Here is a 19,227-nt window from a genome sequence, read left to right on the forward strand (position 1 = left end):
TCACATTAAACCTACCTGCCAGCCTTTGTGATGATCATTTCTGTACCAGCCTCATGAAATTTCTTCCAAAGTTCTTTCTCATGGAGATAAACCTTGATGTTCTCTATGCTCTGCAATTGAACGCATCTCTTTAGTACTGTAAATATTTTTGTAACAACTAACATTATTTAATCCCTCCAATGCCAGTTTGAAACAGGTTAACATCACAGAATATTCTATTCCTGATAAATGGAATGTTAAATTTCCAATTCCAAAAATCTTTTGTTCTTGACACATTAAAGAAAAAAATGAACTTTTAACCAACCAGTGTCAAACATTGGATGCTCTGAGAAACTTAGATCAACTTTAATGCAAGGAAATCATTGAATAGGTTTCCTAAATTGGATGATTGACATGCCCACAAAATGACGAGTTGAACAATAGCGGAAGAATGGCTGAGGTTTGATCATAAAATACATTTTGCCTGCAGAGCTATGGGAACAATCCCAGTTTGCTGGGGGGGGGGGGCAACGTGGTGAGGGTGTGTATTCCGTCATCATATTCGTTTTGAACGTATTTTGCATCTAAGTGATATGTTGCCTTGTGATGTTGCATTGTGGTTAGGAAGAAAGACCATTCTGCACCAATTTTCCAAGCATATAAACTATTTGGAATTTTAGTCCTTTCTTCAGGTTTCAATTGGTTTGCCACAATGAAGGATGAGATGATGTAGCGGGATTGGGAAATTGACCTTTCACCCCTGGAACTGATGGAGTCAAAGTGAACTATCGTAAGTTACTGTGAAAATAAGTTTGGGTCATTCTCAGCCAAGTTGCTAAAGGTTTCGGGTCACAATTCACAGCAAACTGCCATTAATTTGGCGTCACCGGAGAGGATGGTCAGAGTGTGAAATGTTGACAATAAATGCCAAGATTTTGAGTGTTTCATTACCCAGACCTAGCTTATAAAGCTTTAAGAAGGAGAAAATAACACCAAAAATAAAAATTTGTAATTGGAATAATTTTTGTCAGTTCAAATGATATCCAAAGGGACCAGGCTTTCCAAAACTATTCCCTATGGTTGAAGGTGTTTACACGATTTCCAACACATTCATGAATATTTTAATAACTTTCTTACACTTTAGTTAAAACATTTCCCTCAGCTCCTGTAATATTTTGTGAATGAAGTCAACTGAATTTTAAATCGGCAAACTAAATATATGGATGTTTTCTCTCGTGTAGCCTGCACATCCACTGCCATGGCTAGTTCTGTTGGACATTTGAGGCATTGCGACCCACAACCAGTGTAGGTCAGCAGACACAAGGATGAATAGAACTTGGTGCAAGTTAGGATGTGGGCAGCAGAGTTTTGGATGAGTTCTAAAGATGTACGGTGGTTGCCTGGCCAGGAGAGCATTGAAATAGTCACACTTAGAGAGTAATGTTTCCTTAAGTTGTCCTTGCCCCAAAACACCCATCTTGCCCACTCCAATTCCTTATTTGCACATTGTTGTAATGATGTTATCTTCCTCAAGCAATGGATCAGCTTTTGTACCTCCATTAATAATACCCCATTTCTGACCATTCACCATTATTCTTGACCCTAAAACAGTCACTGTTCCACTTTCAGTTGAAAGGTGCGCATTCTAGGTGTCCTGCTTGACTCTGCATTTGGTCAGTCAATACTTTTAACACCTACTCACCTCAACTAGTGACAAATTCTCGATCATGTACTTTCTTTTGCACTTTACCAATGTTGTCCAAACTCTACCTCTACATGAACTCCAGTTCAGACAGAACTCCACCATCTATACTCCATCTCCAACAAACTCCTGCTCCTCTAATAGTCTATTTTTCAGGTTCCAATTGTTCCCCATCCCTCAGCACGTCGACTCTAACCCTTGGCTACAGATCACCTCCCATGGCCTCCTCCACTTCCCAATTCTGCAATTTCTTCCAGCCTCATGTTCATGTTCACACTCTCTGCTCTTTCAATCCTCATGTAGGATGTGTTCCTCCTCCTTTCATTCATAGAAGAGCACCTTCCCACCATTCTCTCCCTAAATCCCATTGCTTTGCTATCTTCTTCATTGTCAAAAGCCTCCTTATAAATTTCAGACTTCTCCTCACTCCCTCCCCGACCCGATTCCTGTTGAAAATCACCTGTGGACATTTTGCTATATTAAAGGCACTATTTTAATATGCTAAAATTTGTGTGCTTAGATTGTTTCTAAAGTTATTAATTTTACACATTAATCTTTTCTGAATCAAAAACTTCTAAATTATGACCATGTGATGTAGGGATAAAACTCCATGAATCTTCTCCTGGTACATATAGCAAAAATTGCACATTCCCAGTCTGCATTATCCATTGATCATATTCAATGGGCAGGAAATCACAGGCAGGAGGAGTGCACTTCTGTAATTGTGCTCTGTGAGTGTGGCCATTTCTGATCACTTCCTATTATTGCTCTCCACCCAACTGCCTTCCTCTGCCCAAATTCCTTCTATGTTCACCCTTGGTGTCTCTTCCTGCTCCCACACCATTACCTCTCGTATTCCCCATGGATCTATCTTTACTGCCTCTTATTTGTCATCTACATGTTTACCCTCAGTGGCATTATCTGAACACAGCGTCAGGTTCCACATGTATACTGATGACACCCAGCTCTACCTCAACATACTTCTCTTGACCCTTCCACTTGCCAGACTGCTGTCTGACATCTAGTACTGGATGAGCAGATATCTCCCTCCCATTAAACATTGGGAAGATTGAAACCATTAACTTTGGTCCACACTGCAAACTCCACACTCTAGCCACCGACTCCATCCATCTCCCTAGAAACGTCCAGGATTGAACCAGACAAGTTTGACACTGAGATGAGTTTCACACCATATATCAGCTCCATAACTAAGACTGCTATTTCCAACTCTGTCAGATCATCTGCTGCTGAAGGCCTCATCCATTTGCCACATCAAAACATATTCCTGGTTAAACTTGAGATCATCCAAAACTCTACTTCCCATATCCGAACTTGCACCAAGTCCTATTCCACTCTCGTCCCTGTGCTCACTGATCTACATTGACTCTTGGTTCAACAACATCTTGATTCATACCCTTGTTTTAAATCCCTCCATGGGGCTGAAATCGCAGCCGGCATTGGGCGGAGAATCCATTTCCCCACACGGAATCGGGACCAGGGCCGGATTCCCGATTCTCCGGGCCCTGAAAAGTGGTGTACTCGGGGAGTACGCCGCGCTACCTAGCACCTACCTGGGGCCATTGCTGGAGGCCCGCCCCACCATTCTGTGCCCCTAACCGGCCGAAGTCCCGACAGCGTAGATCTAATGTGGTCCTGCTGGTCGGGATACTAGCGTGGGAGCTGCGGTCATAGACTGTCAAGCTCCCGTTATACCAATTGTTAGTCAGTCCATGTTGTATAGGGGTGCGTGTTACGGTCTATGATGATTTACCACCCTCATTATCATGACATTTGGGCAAATTAACTGGGAGGGACTGGCTGAATCCGAGCGGCAGACTTTGAATCGGAGCCAAATGTGGAAACTTATGTGAGCCATCAGGTTCAGAGAATTGTGCGATTGACTTGCACTCGTCACCCACGCTGCTATGGATCTGGAGTCACATGTAGGCCAGACGAGGAAAGTCTGACAGATTTCCTTCCTTCCCTGAAGGACATTCATGAACCAGATGGTTTTCCGACAATCAATTCATGGTTAGTTTTTATTGAGTACAGATTTATAGAAATATGGAAGTAGTGTAGCGTGTGTTACGGAACAGTAATTTTATTGTCTTGAAAATGTGACATGTCTATTGAGAGCAATTCCGACTGTCTTCAACTAAAACATTAAGGACACAGGATTTGCTTTGGGAATAACCAATTAGGTTAAATATAAAATAAGTTCTCAAGCAAATCCAAAAATTTTAAAAGGCACCTTTACAAAACTGAGACTGCCCAAGGTTGCTATTGGGTGAGGGTTGGCCTCAAATGTAGATGGGAAATTGGAGGAGGGGGGTCATTTAAAGATCTGTTTTGGACAGGTAGATATTAAGGATGCCTCGTAAGCTGGTGAAGAATTAAACAAAGATCATAATAAATAGGAGCAGGAGTGGGCCATTCACCCCAACCAGCAACAGGATAGCACAGTGGTTAGCACTGTTGCTTCACAGCTCCAGGATCCCAGGTTTGATACCCGGCTTGGGTCACTGTCTGTGCGGAGTCTGCACGTTCTCCCCGTGTCTGCGTGGGTTTCCTCCAGGTGCTCCGGTTTCCTCCCACAGTCCAAAATGTGCAAGTTAGGTGAATTATTGATGATAAATTGCCCTTAGTGTCCAAAAAGGTTTGGTGAGGTTACGGGGATAGGGTGGAGGGATTAAGTAGGGTGCTCTTTCCTAAGGGCCGGTGCAGACCCTATGGACTTACTAACCTCCTTCTGCACTGTAGATTCTATGATTCTATGATAGCCTGCTCCATCATTCAGGAAGATAACATCTGATTCTGGCCTTAACTGCACTTTCCTGCCTGGCACCCTACTCAAGTCCCCTCAGAATCTGATGTATTTCAATAGGATTACCTCTCGTTCTTCTAAACTCCAATGAGTATAAGCCAAGCCTGCTCAACCTTTTCTCATAAGACCAACCGCTTCATTCCAGGAAGCAGTCTAGTCATTGATCTGTCCCTGAACTGCGATGAATGCATGTTTATTCCTTCTTAGGGAAGGAGACCAAAACTCTACACAGCATTCTAGCTGCAGTCTCACTAATACCCCATAGAGGTGTAGCACGATTTCCCTACTTTTATCCCCTTGTAACAAAGCCAACATTCTATGAAATTATGAAACATGCCTTCATAATTACCTGCTGTACCCACATGCTCATTGTTTGTGATTCATGACCAAAGACACCCAGATCCCTCTGTCCCCGAGCATTCTGCAGATTCTTTCCACTTAAATAATATTCTACTTTTCAGATGCAGTGGTGTAGTGTCATTGTCACTGAACTAGAAATCCAGAGCCCCAGGGTAATGTGCTAGGGACCCGAGGTTCGAATCCCACCATGGCAGAAGGTAAAATTTGAATTCAGTAGAAGTCTGGAATGAAAAGTCTAATGATGACCATGACCCGATTGTCGTGAAACCATCTGATTGACCAATGTCCTTCAGGGAAGGAAATCTATCAGACTTTCCTCATCTGGTCTACATATGACTCCAGATCCATAGCAGGATGGGTAACTATTACAAGCTCTCAGGGGTGGACAATAATACTGGCCCAGTCTACACCCATGAATGAATAAAAAGAAGTTTCCTGCAGGACAACCTTATATTTTCCTGCATTTTATTCCATCTATCCCAGTTTTTCCCACTCACTTAACCTATCTGTATCCCTTTACAGACTCTTTCTGTCCTCCTCACAACCCTTCCTCCCTATCTTTGTATCATCGGCACATTTACCTAGAGCCAGTCCCTTCATCTGAGTCATTAATATAGATCAGAAATAGTTAAAGTCCCAGCAGTAATCCCATAGAACCATAGAATCCCTTCGGTGCAAAAGGAGGCTATTGGCCATTGAGTCTGCACCGACCCTTTGAAATAGCACCCTACCCAAGCCCACTCCCCTACCCTATCCCCACAACCCCGCTAACCTACATATCTTTGGACACTAAGGGACACTAAGGCCAATCCACTTAACCTGCACATCTTTGGACCGTGGGAGGAAACCCACGCAGACACGGGGAGAAAGTGCAAACTCCACACATCAGACACCCAAGGCCAGAATTGAACCTGGGTCCCTGGTACTGTGAGACAGCAGTGCTAACCACTGTGCCACCCAACTGAAACTCCACTAATTGCAGTTTACCAAACTGAAAATCAACTATTTATCCCAACCCTCTGTTTCCAATTATTTAGTCAATCTTCCATCCACGCTAATATATCATCCCCACCAACACGAGCTCTTATCCCCGTGTGATAACTCTTTACGTGGCACATTATGAAATGGCTTTTGGAAATCCGAATACATTACGGGTGGGATTCTCCCAGCCACGTGCTTCCCGGCAGCATTCGCGGCTGGCGGGATTCTCCGCTCCCACCACTGTCAATGGGAATTCTCACTGAAGCCACCCCACCCCGCCGGGAAACCTGTGGTCGGGGCTCCAGCCACAACAGGACCAGAGGGCGCGATTCTCCCAAACCGGGAGAAATTGTAAGGCTGGCGTCAAACCCGGGCGGGTTTGACGCCAGCCCCCCCCCCCCCCATTCCAGACCGGGAACCGATTCTGGTCCCCGGTCAGGGCTAGCAGCCCGACGCCGTAAGCTCCGGCATCACGGGCTTAACGAATTTCGTTAAGCCCGCTTGCCCAAGTTAGTGCCAGCTGACGTGTCATATGACGTCAGCCGCGCATGCGCGGATTGGAAGACTCCAACCCGCGCATGCGCGGATGACGTCACTGCGTATTTGCGCGAAACCCGCGCATGCGCGGGCCGGGATGCCCCTCAGCCGCCCCGCGAATGGATACTGCGGGGCGGCGGAAGGACAAAGAGTGCGCGGGCATCGGGCCCGCTGCCCGCGATCGGTGCCCACCGATCGCGGGCCCATGGCACCCTTGGCACGGCCGTGGTACTGCCGTGCCAATCGGTGCCATGGTTATAAAATGCAAGTGTTTACGGCCGTTTTTACGAACGGCCAGACCAGGTGTGTTTGCCGTTCATAAAAACAGCCGTAAAGGGCTGGGAACTCGGCCCATCTATCAGCTGTGAATCGCTGCCGGCCGTAAAAAAACGGCGGCAGCGATTCGTATCGGGAGTCGGGCGTGGGGGGGGGGGGGGGGAGAATAGCGGGAGGGCGTCGGCACCGTCGGGAGTGCAGAGAATCTCGCCCAGAGAGTCCCACTGCCAGAAAATGGTCAGAGAATTCCTGCCACATCTACTGGTTTCCCTGGTTGTTATACCCTCAAATGACTCGAATAAATTTGACAAACACAATCTTCCTTTCACAAAACCACATTGACTCTGGCTGGCAGCATTAGGATTTTCTAAATGTCTTGCGGCTACAGCCTTCATAATGGATTGTAAGATTTTCCCAATGGTAGGCGTTAGGCTAACAGGCCGATTGTTTCTTGCTTTCTGTCTCCCTCCTTTCTTGATATTACATTTGCAGTTTTTATATATTCTGCGGCCATTCCAAAATCTAGGAATTTTGGAAGATTGCAACCAATGTATCCATTGGCCGGGATTTTCCGGCCTCACCCGTCACCAGGAGCTTCCGATCTGGTTGAACACCAATGGACTTCGGCTGTCTCACCACATACCCCATGGTGACATCCCAGCCATGGCCACAATGACATCCCAGCCATAGCCACAATGACATCCCAGCCATGGCCACAGTGACATCCCAGCCATGGCCACAATGACATCCCAGCCATAGCCACAATGACATCCCAGCCATGGCCACAATGACATCCCAGCCATGGCCACAATGACATCCCAGCCATGGCCACAATGACATCCCAGCCATGGCCACAATGACATCCCAGCCATGGCCACAATGACATCCCAGCCATAGCCACAATGACATCCCAGCCATGGCCACAGTGACATCCCAGCCATGGCCACAATGACATCCCAGCCATAGCCACAATGACATCCCAGCCATGGCCACAATGACATCCCAGCCATGGCCACAGTGACATCCCAGCCATGGCCACAGTGACATCCCAGCCATGGCCACAGTGACATCCCAGCCATGGCCACAATGACATCCCAGCCATGGCCACAATGACATCCCAGCCATGGCCACAGTGACATCCCAGCCATGGCCACAATGACATCCCAGCCATGGCCACAATGACATCCCAGCCATGGCCACAATGACATCCCAGCCATGGCCACAGTGACATCCCAGCCATGGCCACAATGACATCCCAGCCATGGCCACAATGACATCCCAGCCATGGCCACAATGACATCCCAGCCATGGCCACAATGAATCCCAACCATGGCCACAATGACATCCCAGCCATGGCCACAATGACATCCCAGCCATGGCCACAATGACATCCCAGCCATGGCCACAATGACATCCCAGCCATGGCCACAATGACATCCCAGCCATGTACACAGTGACATCCCAGCCATGGTCACAATGACATCCCAGCCATGGCCACAATGACATCCCAGCCATGGCCACAGTGACATCCCAGCCATGGCCACAATGACATCCCAGCCATGGCCACAGTGACATCCCAGCCATGGCCACAGTGACATCCCAGCCATGGCCACATTGACATCCCAGCCATAGCCACAATGACATCCCAGCCATGGCCACAATGACATCCCAGCCATGGCCACAGTGACATCCCAGCCATGGCCACAGTGACATCCCAGCCATGGCCACAGTGACATCCCAGCCATGGCCACAGTGACATCCCAGCCATGGCCACAGTGACATCCCAGCCATGGCCACAATGACATCCCAGCCATGGCCACAATGACATCCCAGCCATGGCCACAGTGACATCCCAGCCATGGCCACAATGACATCCCAGCCATGGCCACAATGACATCCCAGCCATGGCCACAATGACATCCCAGCCATGGCCACAGTGACATCCCAGCCATGGCCACAATGACATCCCAGCCATGGCCACAATGACATCCCAGCCATGGCCACAATGACATCCCAGCCATGGCCACAATGAATCCCAACCATGGCCACAATGACATCCCAGCCATGGCCACAATGACATCCCAGCCATGGCCACAATGACATCCCAGCCATGGCCACAATGACATCCCAGCCATGGCCACAGTGACATCCCAGCCATGGCCACAATGACATCCCAGCCATGGCCACAATGACATCCCAGCCATGGCCACAATGACATCCCAGCCATGGCCACAATGACATCCCAGCCATGGCCACAATGACATCCCAGCCATGGCCACAGTGACATCCCAGCCATGGCCACAGTGACATCCCAGCCATGGCCACAGTGACATCCCAGCCATGGCCACAATGACATCCCAGCCATGGCCACAATGACATCCCAGCCATGGCCACAATGACATCCCAGCCATGACCACAATGACATCCCAGCCATGGCCACAATGACATCCCAGCCATGGCCACAGTGACATCCCAGCCATGGCCACAGTGACATCCCAGCCATGGCCACAGTGACATCCCAGCCTTGGCCACATGGACATCCCAGCCATGGCCACAATGACATCCCAGCCATGGCCACAATGACATCCCAGCCATGGCCACAATGACATCCCAGCCATGGCCACAATGACATCCCAGCCATGGCCACAATGACATCCCAGCCATGGCCACAATGACATCCCAGCCATGGCCACAATGACATCCCAGCCATGGCCACAATGACATCCCAGCCATGGCCACAATGACATCCCAGCCATGGCCACAATGACATCCCAGCCATGGCCACAATGACATCCCAGCCATGGCCACAATGACATCCCAGCCATGGCCACAGTGACATCCCAGCCATGGCCACAATGACATCCCAGCCATGGCCACAGTGACATCCCAGCCATGGCCACAGTGACATCCCAGCCATGGCCACAATGACATCCCAGCCATGGCCACAATGACATCCCAGCCATGGCCACAGTGACATCCCAGCCATGGCCACAGTGACATCCCAGCCATGGCCACAGTGACATCCCAGCCATGGCCACAATGACATCCCAGCCATGGCCATAATGACATCCCAGCCATGGCCACAATGACTTCCCAGCCATGGCCACAATGACATCCCAGCCATGGCCACAATGACATCCCAGCCATGGCCACAATGACATCCCAGCCATGGCCACAGTGACATCCCAGCCATGGCCACAGTGACATCCCAGCCATGGCCAAAATGACATCCCAGCCATGGCCACAATGACATCCCAGCCATGACCACAATGACATCCCAGCCATGGCCACAATGACATCCCAGCCATGGCCACAATGACATCCCAGCCGTGGCCACAGTGACATCCTAGCCATGGCCACAGTGACATCCCAGCCATGGCCACAATGACATCCCAGCCACGGCCACAGTGACATCCCAGCCATGGCCACAATGACATCCCAGCCATGGCCACAATGACATCCCAGCCATGGCCACAGTGACATCCCAGCCATGGCCACAATGACATCCCAGCCATGGCCACAATGACATCCCAGCCATGGCCACAATGACATCCCAGCCATGGCCACAATGACATCCCAGCCATGGCCACAATGACATCCCAGCCATGGCCACAGTGACATCCCAGCCATGGCCACAATGACATCCCAGCCATGGCCACAGTGACAACCCAGCCATGGCCACAGTGACATCCCAGCCATGGCCACAATGACATCCCAGCCATGGCCATAATGACATCCTAGCCATGGCCACAGTGACATCCCAGCCATGGCCACAATGACATCCCAGCCACGGCCACAATGACATCCCAGCCATGGCCACAATGACATCCCAGCCATGGCCACAATGACATCCCAGCCATGGCCACAATGACATCCCAGCCATGGCCACAGTGACATCCCAGCCATGGCCACAATGACATCCCAGCCATGGCCACAATGACATCCCAGCCATGGCCACAGTGACATCCCAGCCATGGCCACAGTGACATCCCAGCCATGGCCACAATGACATCCCAGCCATGGCCACAATGACATCCCAGCCATGGCCACAGTGACATCCCAGCCATGGCCACAGTGACATCCCAGCCATGGCCACAGTGACATCCCAGCCATGGCCACAATGACATCCCAGCCATGGCCATAATGACATCCCAGCCATGGCCACAATGACTTCCCAGCCATGGCCACAATGACATCCCAGCCATGGCCACAATGACATCCCAGCCATGGCCACAATGACATCCCAGCCATGGCCACAGTGACATCCCAGCCATGGCCACAGTGACATCCCAGCCATGGCCAAAATGACATCCCAGCCATGGCCACAATGACATCCCAGCCATGACCACAATGACATCCCAGCCATGGCCACAATGACATCCCAGCCATGGCCACAATGACATCCCAGCCGTGGCCACAGTGACATCCTAGCCATGGCCACAGTGACATCCCAGCCATGGCCACAATGACATCCCAGCCACGGCCACAGTGACATCCCAGCCATGGCCACAATGACATCCCAGCCATGGCCACAATGACATCCCAGCCATGGCCACAATGACATCCCAGCCATGGCCACAATGACATCCCAGCCATGGCCACAATGACATCCCAGCCATGGCCACAATGACATCCCAGCCATGGCCACAATGACATCCCAGCCATGGCCACAGTGACATCCCAGCCATGGCCACAGTGACAACCCAGCCATGGCCACAGTGACATCCCAGCCATGGCCACAATGACATCCCAGCCATGGCCATAATGACATCCTAGCCATGGCCACAGTGACATCCCAGCCATGGCCACAATGACATCCCAGCCACGGCCACAGTGACATCCCAGCCATGGCCACAATGACATCCCAGCCATGGCCACAATGACATCCCAGCCATGGCCACAGTGACATCCCAGCCATGGCCACAATGACATCCCAGCCATGGCCACAATGACAACCCAGCCATGGTCACAGTGACATCCCAGCCATGGCCACAATGACATCCCAGCCATGGCCATAATGACATCCCAGCCATGGCCACAATGACATCCCAGCCATGGCCACAATGACATCCCAGCCATGGCCACAGTGACATCCCAGCCATGGCCACAATGACATCCCAGCCATGGTCACAGTGACATCCCAGCCATGGCCACAATGACATCCCAGCCATGGCCACAATGACATCCCAGCCATGGCCACAATGACATCCCAGCCATGGCCACAATGACATCCCAGCCATGGCCACAATGACATCCCAGCCATGGCCATAATGACATCCCAGCCATGGCCACAATGACATCCCAGCCATGGCCACAATGACATCCCAGCCATGGCCACAGTGACATCCCAGCCATGGCCACAATGACATCCCAGCCATGGTCACAGTGACATCCCAGCCATGGCCACAGTGACATCCCAGCCATGGCCACAATGACATCCCAGCCATGGCCACAATGACATCCCAGCCATGGCCACAATGACATCCCAGCCATGGCCACAATGACATCCCAGCCATGGCCACAATGACATCCCAGCCATGGCCACAGTGACATCCCAGCCATGGCCACAATGACATCCCAGCCATGGTCACAGTGACATCCCAGCCATGGCCACAATGACATCCCAGCCATGGCCATAATGACATCCCAGCCATGGCCACAATGACATCCCAGCCATGGCCACAATGACATCCCAGCCATGGCCACAGTGACATCCCAGCCATGGCCACAATGACATCCCAGCCATGGTCACAGTGACATCCCAGCCATGGCCACAATGACATCCCAGCCATGGCCACAGTGACATCCCAGCCATGGCCACAGTGACATCCCAGCCATGGCCACAATGACATCCCAGCCATGGCCACAATGACATCCCAGCCATGGCCACAGTGACATCCCAGCCATGGCCACAATGACATCCCAGCCATAGCCACAATGACATCCCAGCCATGGCCACAATGACATCCCAGCCATGGCCACAGTGACATCCCAGCCATGGCCACAATGACATCCCAGCCATGGTCACAGTGACATCCCAGCCATGGCCACAATGACATCCCAGCCATGGCCACAATGACATCCCAGCCATGGCCACAATGACATCCCAGCCATGGCCACAATGACATCCCAGCCATGGCCACAATGACATCCCAGCCATGGCCATAATGACATCCCAGCCATGGCCACAATGACATCCCAGCCATGGCCACAATGACATCCCAGCCATGGCCACAGTGACATCCCAGCCATGGCCACAATGACATCCCAGCCATGGTCACAGTGACATCCCAGCCATGGCCACAGTGACATCCCAGCCATGGCCACAATGACATCCCAGCCATGGCCACAATGACATCCCAGCCATGGCCACAATGACATCCCAGCCATGGCCACAATGACATCCCAGCCATGGCCACAATGACATCCCAGCCATGGCCACAGTGACATCCCAGCCATGGCCACAATGACATCCCAGCCATGGCCACAATGACATCCCAGCCATGGTCACAGTGACATCCCAGCCATGGCCACAATGACATCCCAGCCATGGCCATAATGACATCCCAGCCATGGCCACAATGACATCCCAGCCATGGCCACAATGACATCCCAGCCATGGCCACAGTGACATCCCAGCCATGGCCACAATGACATCCCAGCCATGGTCACAGTGACATCCCAGCCATGGCCACAATGACATCCCAGCCATGGCCACAGTGACATCCCAGCCATGGCCACAGTGACATCCCAGCCATGGCCACAATGACATCCCAGCCATGGCCACAATGACATCCCAGCCATGGCCACAGTGACATCCCAGCCATGGCCACAATGACATCCCAGCCATAGCCACAATGACATCCCAGCCATGGCCACAATGACATCCCAGCCATGGCCACAATGACATCCCAGCCATGGCCACAATGACATCCCAGCCATGGCCACAATGACATCCCAGCCATGGCCACAATGACATCCCAGCCATGGCCACAATGACATCCCAGCCATGGCAAGTCCTGCTGCAATTGTATAGAACCTTGGTAAGGCCGCACTTTAAATATTGCGCACAATTCTGGTCGCCACACTACCAGAAGGATGTGGAGGCTTTGGAGAGGGTGCAGAGGAGGTTTACCAGGATGTTGCCTGGTCTGGAGGCTATGTGGAGAGGCTGAATAGAATCGGACTGTTTTCACTGGAATGACGGAGATTGAAGGGTGACCAGATAGAGGTCTACAAGATTATGAGGGGCATGGATACAGTGGATGGGCAGGCACTCTTTCCCAGGGTGGAGGGGTCAGTCACCAGGGGGCAGGTTTAAAGTCCGTGGGCAAAGTTTAGAGGAGATATGCGAGGCAGGTTTTTTACACAGAGGGTGGTGAGTGCCTGGAACCCATTGCCAAGGATGTGGAAGCAGATACATTAACGGTGTTCAAAAGGCATTTTGACAAATACATGGATAGGATGGATATAGAGGGATACGGCACAAGGAAGTGCTGAGGGTTTTGGCCAAGGTTGGTATCATGACCGGTACGGGCTTGAAGGGCCGAAGGACCTGTTCCTGTGCTGTATTGTTCTTTGTTCTTTGTTCTATTACTTTTGCAACCTCTTCCTTTAAGGTCGTAGCACACAATCCATTAGGTCCAGGGGACTTAACAGCCTTCAGTCCCATTAGTTTTGCTAGTACCTTTTATCCAGTGATATTATTAAAGTTTGTCCCTCCCTTTTCCCCCTCTACTGCAAAGATAGATACAAAATACCCGTTCCAAGTCTCTGCCATTGCCTTTTTCCCATTACTGATTCCTCAGTCTCACCTGGACCAATGCTCACTTTTGCTACTCTTTTTCTTTGGTTTGGGAAGCTTTTATTGTCTGTTTTTATATTTCTTCATAGTTTTCTGTCTTACTCCTATATTCCCCTCCTAAAGAGTCTTTCTCACTGGAATATAGATTTGTTGTGAGTTGTGCTGGGAAAACAAAGATAGTTTTAAGGGATTTATATGAAGGTATAGTTTTTGGTGGGTTTACTTTGATGTTTTTGTGTCTGGAAGGGATCTCCAGCTCAATCTATGCTGGACAAAGGTGTTTGTATGTGTGGGGGTTGGTTTGAGTTCCAACTGAGATTCTATTGCGCTTCGAGAGGACTATGGTGTGAAAAATAAATAAACCAAAAGGCGTTGCTTAGCAATCAGTGGCCACTTCCCAGAGAGAGAGGGTTTTCCTTTGGTCTTAGTTTTAACTGGAAGTCAGGGTAGCTGCAGATAGAAAGCCAGAATGACAATGTCTCTCATCTCTGCTCGAAGAAGGAGAAGTTGTACAATGCAGTAATGTGAAAGAAAGCAAGCTCTTTGAAACTAAAGGAAGACTGATTCTAGAAACAGTAAATAGAACAGGATTCTGTTCATTGACACCACAGATAAAGCTGAGAAGGAATCAGCTGGTGAGAAGCTAGATTTCGAAAGTAATCTCAAAGTTGGAATGTCTTGCTACAGTCTGTGAAACATTGTAATTGGCAAGACAGTATTGGCTGGATGTCACAGTTTGTGTTAACATTGGAAGCCAGTCATAGAATCATAGAATTGACAGTATAGAAGGAGGCCATTCAACCCATCGAGTCTACAACGGCCTCTGAAAGAGCACCCTACTTAAGCCCACACCTCCACCCTATCCACATAACCCAGCAACCCCACCTAACTTTTGGACACTTCGGGGCAATTTAGCATGACCAATCCACCTAACCCGCACATCTATGGATGTGGGAGGAAACCGGAGCACCCGGAGGAAACCCACGCAGACACGGGGAGAATGTGCAGACTCTGCACAGACAGTGACCCAAGCTACAAATCGAACCTGGGACCCTGGAGCTGTGAAGCGACAGTGCTACCCTCTGTGCTATCGTGTCACCCTTAGTGGAACCACTGTCAGGGAGTTGATAAACTATTGCTGCCAGTGACGTATTTCCTTTGTTATTCCTTATCTCCACCCAAACTAATTCTATATTTTGATCCTTTGAACCAAGGTCATTTCTCACTACTGTACTGATCTCATCGATTTTTAAAAATTCATTCATGAGATGTGGGCAATGCTGGCTAGGTTAGCATGTATTGTCCATCCATAACTACCCTTCATATGGGGCTGGTTTAGCTCACTCGGCTAAATCGCTGGCTTTTAAAGCAGACCAAGCAGGCCAGCAGCACGGTTCGATTCCCGTACCAACCTCCCCGAACAGGCGCCGGAATGTGGCGACTAGGGGCTTTTCACAGTAACTTCATTGAAGCCTACTCGTGACAATAAGCGATTTTCATTCATTTCATTTCACATGGAGAAGAATCAAGTCATGGAGGATTTTATAGCTAAGGGGGAGGATTTTGAACTTGGTGGTCAATGAGCAGTCAGGTGCTAAGGATGATCTTATAAGGGAGCATTCACACAGCCAATTGGTAGGTTAGGTCAAGTTCATGGAGTGTGGAAATTGGAAGGCCATCAAGGAAGGCATTGGAAAAAACAAGTCTGGAGATAACAAAGACAGGGAGGTAGGTTTCTACAACAGATGAAGATGAGCTAGGAGTGAAATCAGCTGATATTCCAGCAATGGAATAGTCTTGGTGATGGATCGGATATGGGTTTGAATCTCAGTTTATGGCCTGACAAGATGCAAAGCTGGGTTGTGTTAAGCAAGCATCATGGAGGGATACAGAATGAGGATCAGAATCTCCTCTGGGGGGGGGAGAAGGTGGTGTGTTTGATCTTGCCACTTCCAACTACCAACTGTCCTTTAAGTTAACCCACAGGAACAGGAGAGATAGTGGTTTCTTACCTGGTCAGGGTCCTGTCCCTGGGGGCTGCCTGGGGACATGCTGCTTGCTCCTGGAGCTCTATGCCCTGGAGACTGCACATTGAGCTCCTGCTGTCCATCTACTTGAGCTGTGGGGAAGCTCTCATCGCTCTCAGCCACAATCTTCTCTTGCAGCATTTCCTAAAGAACCGGCACAGTAGAAAATACACTCACTCAAGGGTACTGTGTACATAAATACTGACTAGACTATTGAAAAGCACACTCCACGTTTCATACTCAAGTTGTAATAACAGATCTTCCTCGTCTGACTTGGTCACAATTCCTTAATTTCCTATTCCTGCTGTTACTACTTTTCAATGCTTTTTTCCTTGAGGTTCCAGCTCTTGCTGGGCGAGGGTCCCACTATTTAGGTGACCAGTTCTACAGTTAAGAGCTGACTTTCAGCACCATACATGGGTGTTTGTCTATTCACCTGCACTTTAGCCAGTGACGATCAGTCAGATGGTGAGGTATCACTTCCAGCCTGACACTGTTCTCATCTGACATCTACACGTGTTCTGTCTAACAGCGGATAGGTAAACTGGAAGATTTCTGGAGTGAACCTAGCCTGCCCCATCCCGAGCTCTCCCCACAGTAAATGTCCATCCATTACTTAGATGACAAAGCCCCTTGTTTTGGGTAGCATGGTGGTTAGCATAAATGCTTCACAGCTCCAGGGTCCCAGGTTCGATTCCCGGCTGGGTCACTGTCTGTGTGGAGTCTGCACGTCCTCCCCCTGTGTGCGTGGGTTTCCTCCGGGTGCTCCGGTTTCCTCCCACAGTCCAAAGATGTGCGGGTTAGGTGGATTGGCCATGCTAAATTGCCCGTAGTGTCCTAATAAAAAGTAAGGTTAAGGGGGGGTTGTTGGGTTACGGGTATAGGGTGGATACGTGGGTTTGAGTAGGGTGATCATGGCTCGGCACACCATTGAGGGCCGAAGGGCCTGTTCTGTGCTGTACTGTTCTATGTTCTATATGTTTTATCAGGTAATGTGATTACCAGGCCTATAACCCTCAGTCTCACTTTCCAACAAATGAAATGAAAATCGCTTATTGTCACGAGTAGGCTTCAAATGAAGTTACTGTGAAAAGCCCCTAGTCGCCACATTCCGGCGCCTGTTCGGGGAGGCTGGTGCTGGAATTGAACCGTGCTGCTGGCCTGCCTTGGTCTGCTTTGAAAGCCAGCGATTTAGCCCTGTGCTAAACAGCCTCAGCTTTCTTTAAAGGTGACAATTGACCCCAAATTGCTTCCCCCCTCTGCGTGTGTGTTCCACACCCAGCGTCCAATAGGAAATAAAGCTTTCACTAATATCTAACCTTACCTGAAGTTTGTGAATTTTTCACTCACGTAATCTACTCCTGAGTTTACTGTCCAATTAATTATTTTCTAACCAGTTAGGAGTCCCTTGCCTCATTACATGCGTGTTTCGCGCATTTCCAGCACATGCACCAACAGAGATCAGGAACCAAGTTCAAAGAGTTTATTTACTTCCAACTCCAGCAGGAGGAGCAGGAACAGGAGCAGGAGGCCACAGCAGACAGGAGGGGAGTTCAGCGACCAGCAACCACCCCGTTTCCCAGATGACTGCTTCTGAATCATGATCGAGGCAGTTACGCCAAGGCGGGATGTCCTGACGCCAAGGGATGGGAGGCTGCCCCCTCACCACAAAGGCATGGTCTGAGGTGGCAATGATCAGTGACCATGACCTCATTAGGAGAACCAGAATCCAGTGCTGGAAAAAATTAATGACTATCTGCGCTCAGCACGGGTGAGTACTGACTGGGCATTGTGCTGAAGAGGTACTGAGCAGGGTGTCCATCTATCCTTATGCACAGGTATGTGGGCTTCATGTAGTCTTGGAGCACACATGTGATGGTGCGTCTCAAGGCTGGAAGATGAATCAGCAGCCGTTGGTCCATCAAAGGTTCAGGACTCCAAAGAGCTGGAGGGTGAGCAAGGCGGCAGATTGTCAGGTTGTGGAGAGGCTGGCAGCTCTAAGGAAGGTAGGAGTCCATTGGTTCAAAGTGTGAGACATTCAGGGGCAGCACAGTGGTTAGCACAGTTGCTTCACAGCTCCAGGGTCCCAAGCTCGATCACCGGCTTGGGTCACTGTCTGTGCGGAGTCTGCACGCTCTCCCCGTGTGTGCGTGGGTTTCCTCCGGGTGCTCCGGTTTCCTCCCACAGTCCAAAGATGTCCAGGTTAGGTGGATTGAAAATGCTAAATTGCCATTAGTGTCCAAAACAAATTTAGCTGGGGTACTGAGTTATGTCGGATAGGGTGGAGGTGAGGGCTTAAGTAAGGTGCTCTTTCCAAGAGCCGGTGCAGACTTGATGGGCCGAATGGCCTACTTCTGCACTGTAAATTCTATGATAAGTTTATGAAGGTGATGACTGAGAATTTGGTCCATCAGAGCAACTTCACATATATGCCACGCACCGAGAAACTTCAATGCAATAAAGGCCAATTATGATGGCAAAAATGTGCCGGAATGTTCAGCGCCATCTCTCAGCACCCAGTGCCACTTCTCAAAACCCAGCGCCACCTCTCAGCACCTAGCACTATCTCTCAGCACCCAGTGCCACTTCTCAAAACCCAGCGCCACCTCTCAGCACCCAGCACCATCTCTCAGCACCCAGCGCCACTTCTCAAAACCCAGCGCCACCTCTCAGCACCATCTCCCAGCACCCAGCAGCCAGCACCATCTCTCAGCACCCAGCACCCAGCACCATCTCC

General features: G+C 50.1%; 1 protein-coding gene across 1 annotated transcript in view; it reads right to left on the bottom strand.

Annotated features, from left to right (window-relative positions):
- Nucleotides 1-16,631, bottom strand: part of tbx4 (T-box transcription factor 4) — a 133,774-nt gene extending 117,143 nt beyond the window's left edge. Inside the window, exons 1-2 of the mRNA XM_038813550.1 lie at nucleotides 16,476-16,631; nucleotides 16-110 (exon numbers count right to left, since the gene is read on the bottom strand). Of these exons, the coding sequence (XP_038669478.1) occupies nucleotides 16-110; nucleotides 16,476-16,631 (251 nt within the window). The remainder of the gene's footprint in view (nucleotides 1-15; nucleotides 111-16,475) is intronic.
- Between the last annotated feature and the right edge of the window lie 2,596 nt (nucleotides 16,632-19,227).

The sequence above is a fragment of the Scyliorhinus canicula genome, chromosome 12, assembly GCF_902713615.1.
Source record: "Scyliorhinus canicula chromosome 12, sScyCan1.1, whole genome shotgun sequence".
NCBI classification, from domain to species: Eukaryota; Metazoa; Chordata; class Chondrichthyes; order Carcharhiniformes; family Scyliorhinidae; genus Scyliorhinus; species Scyliorhinus canicula.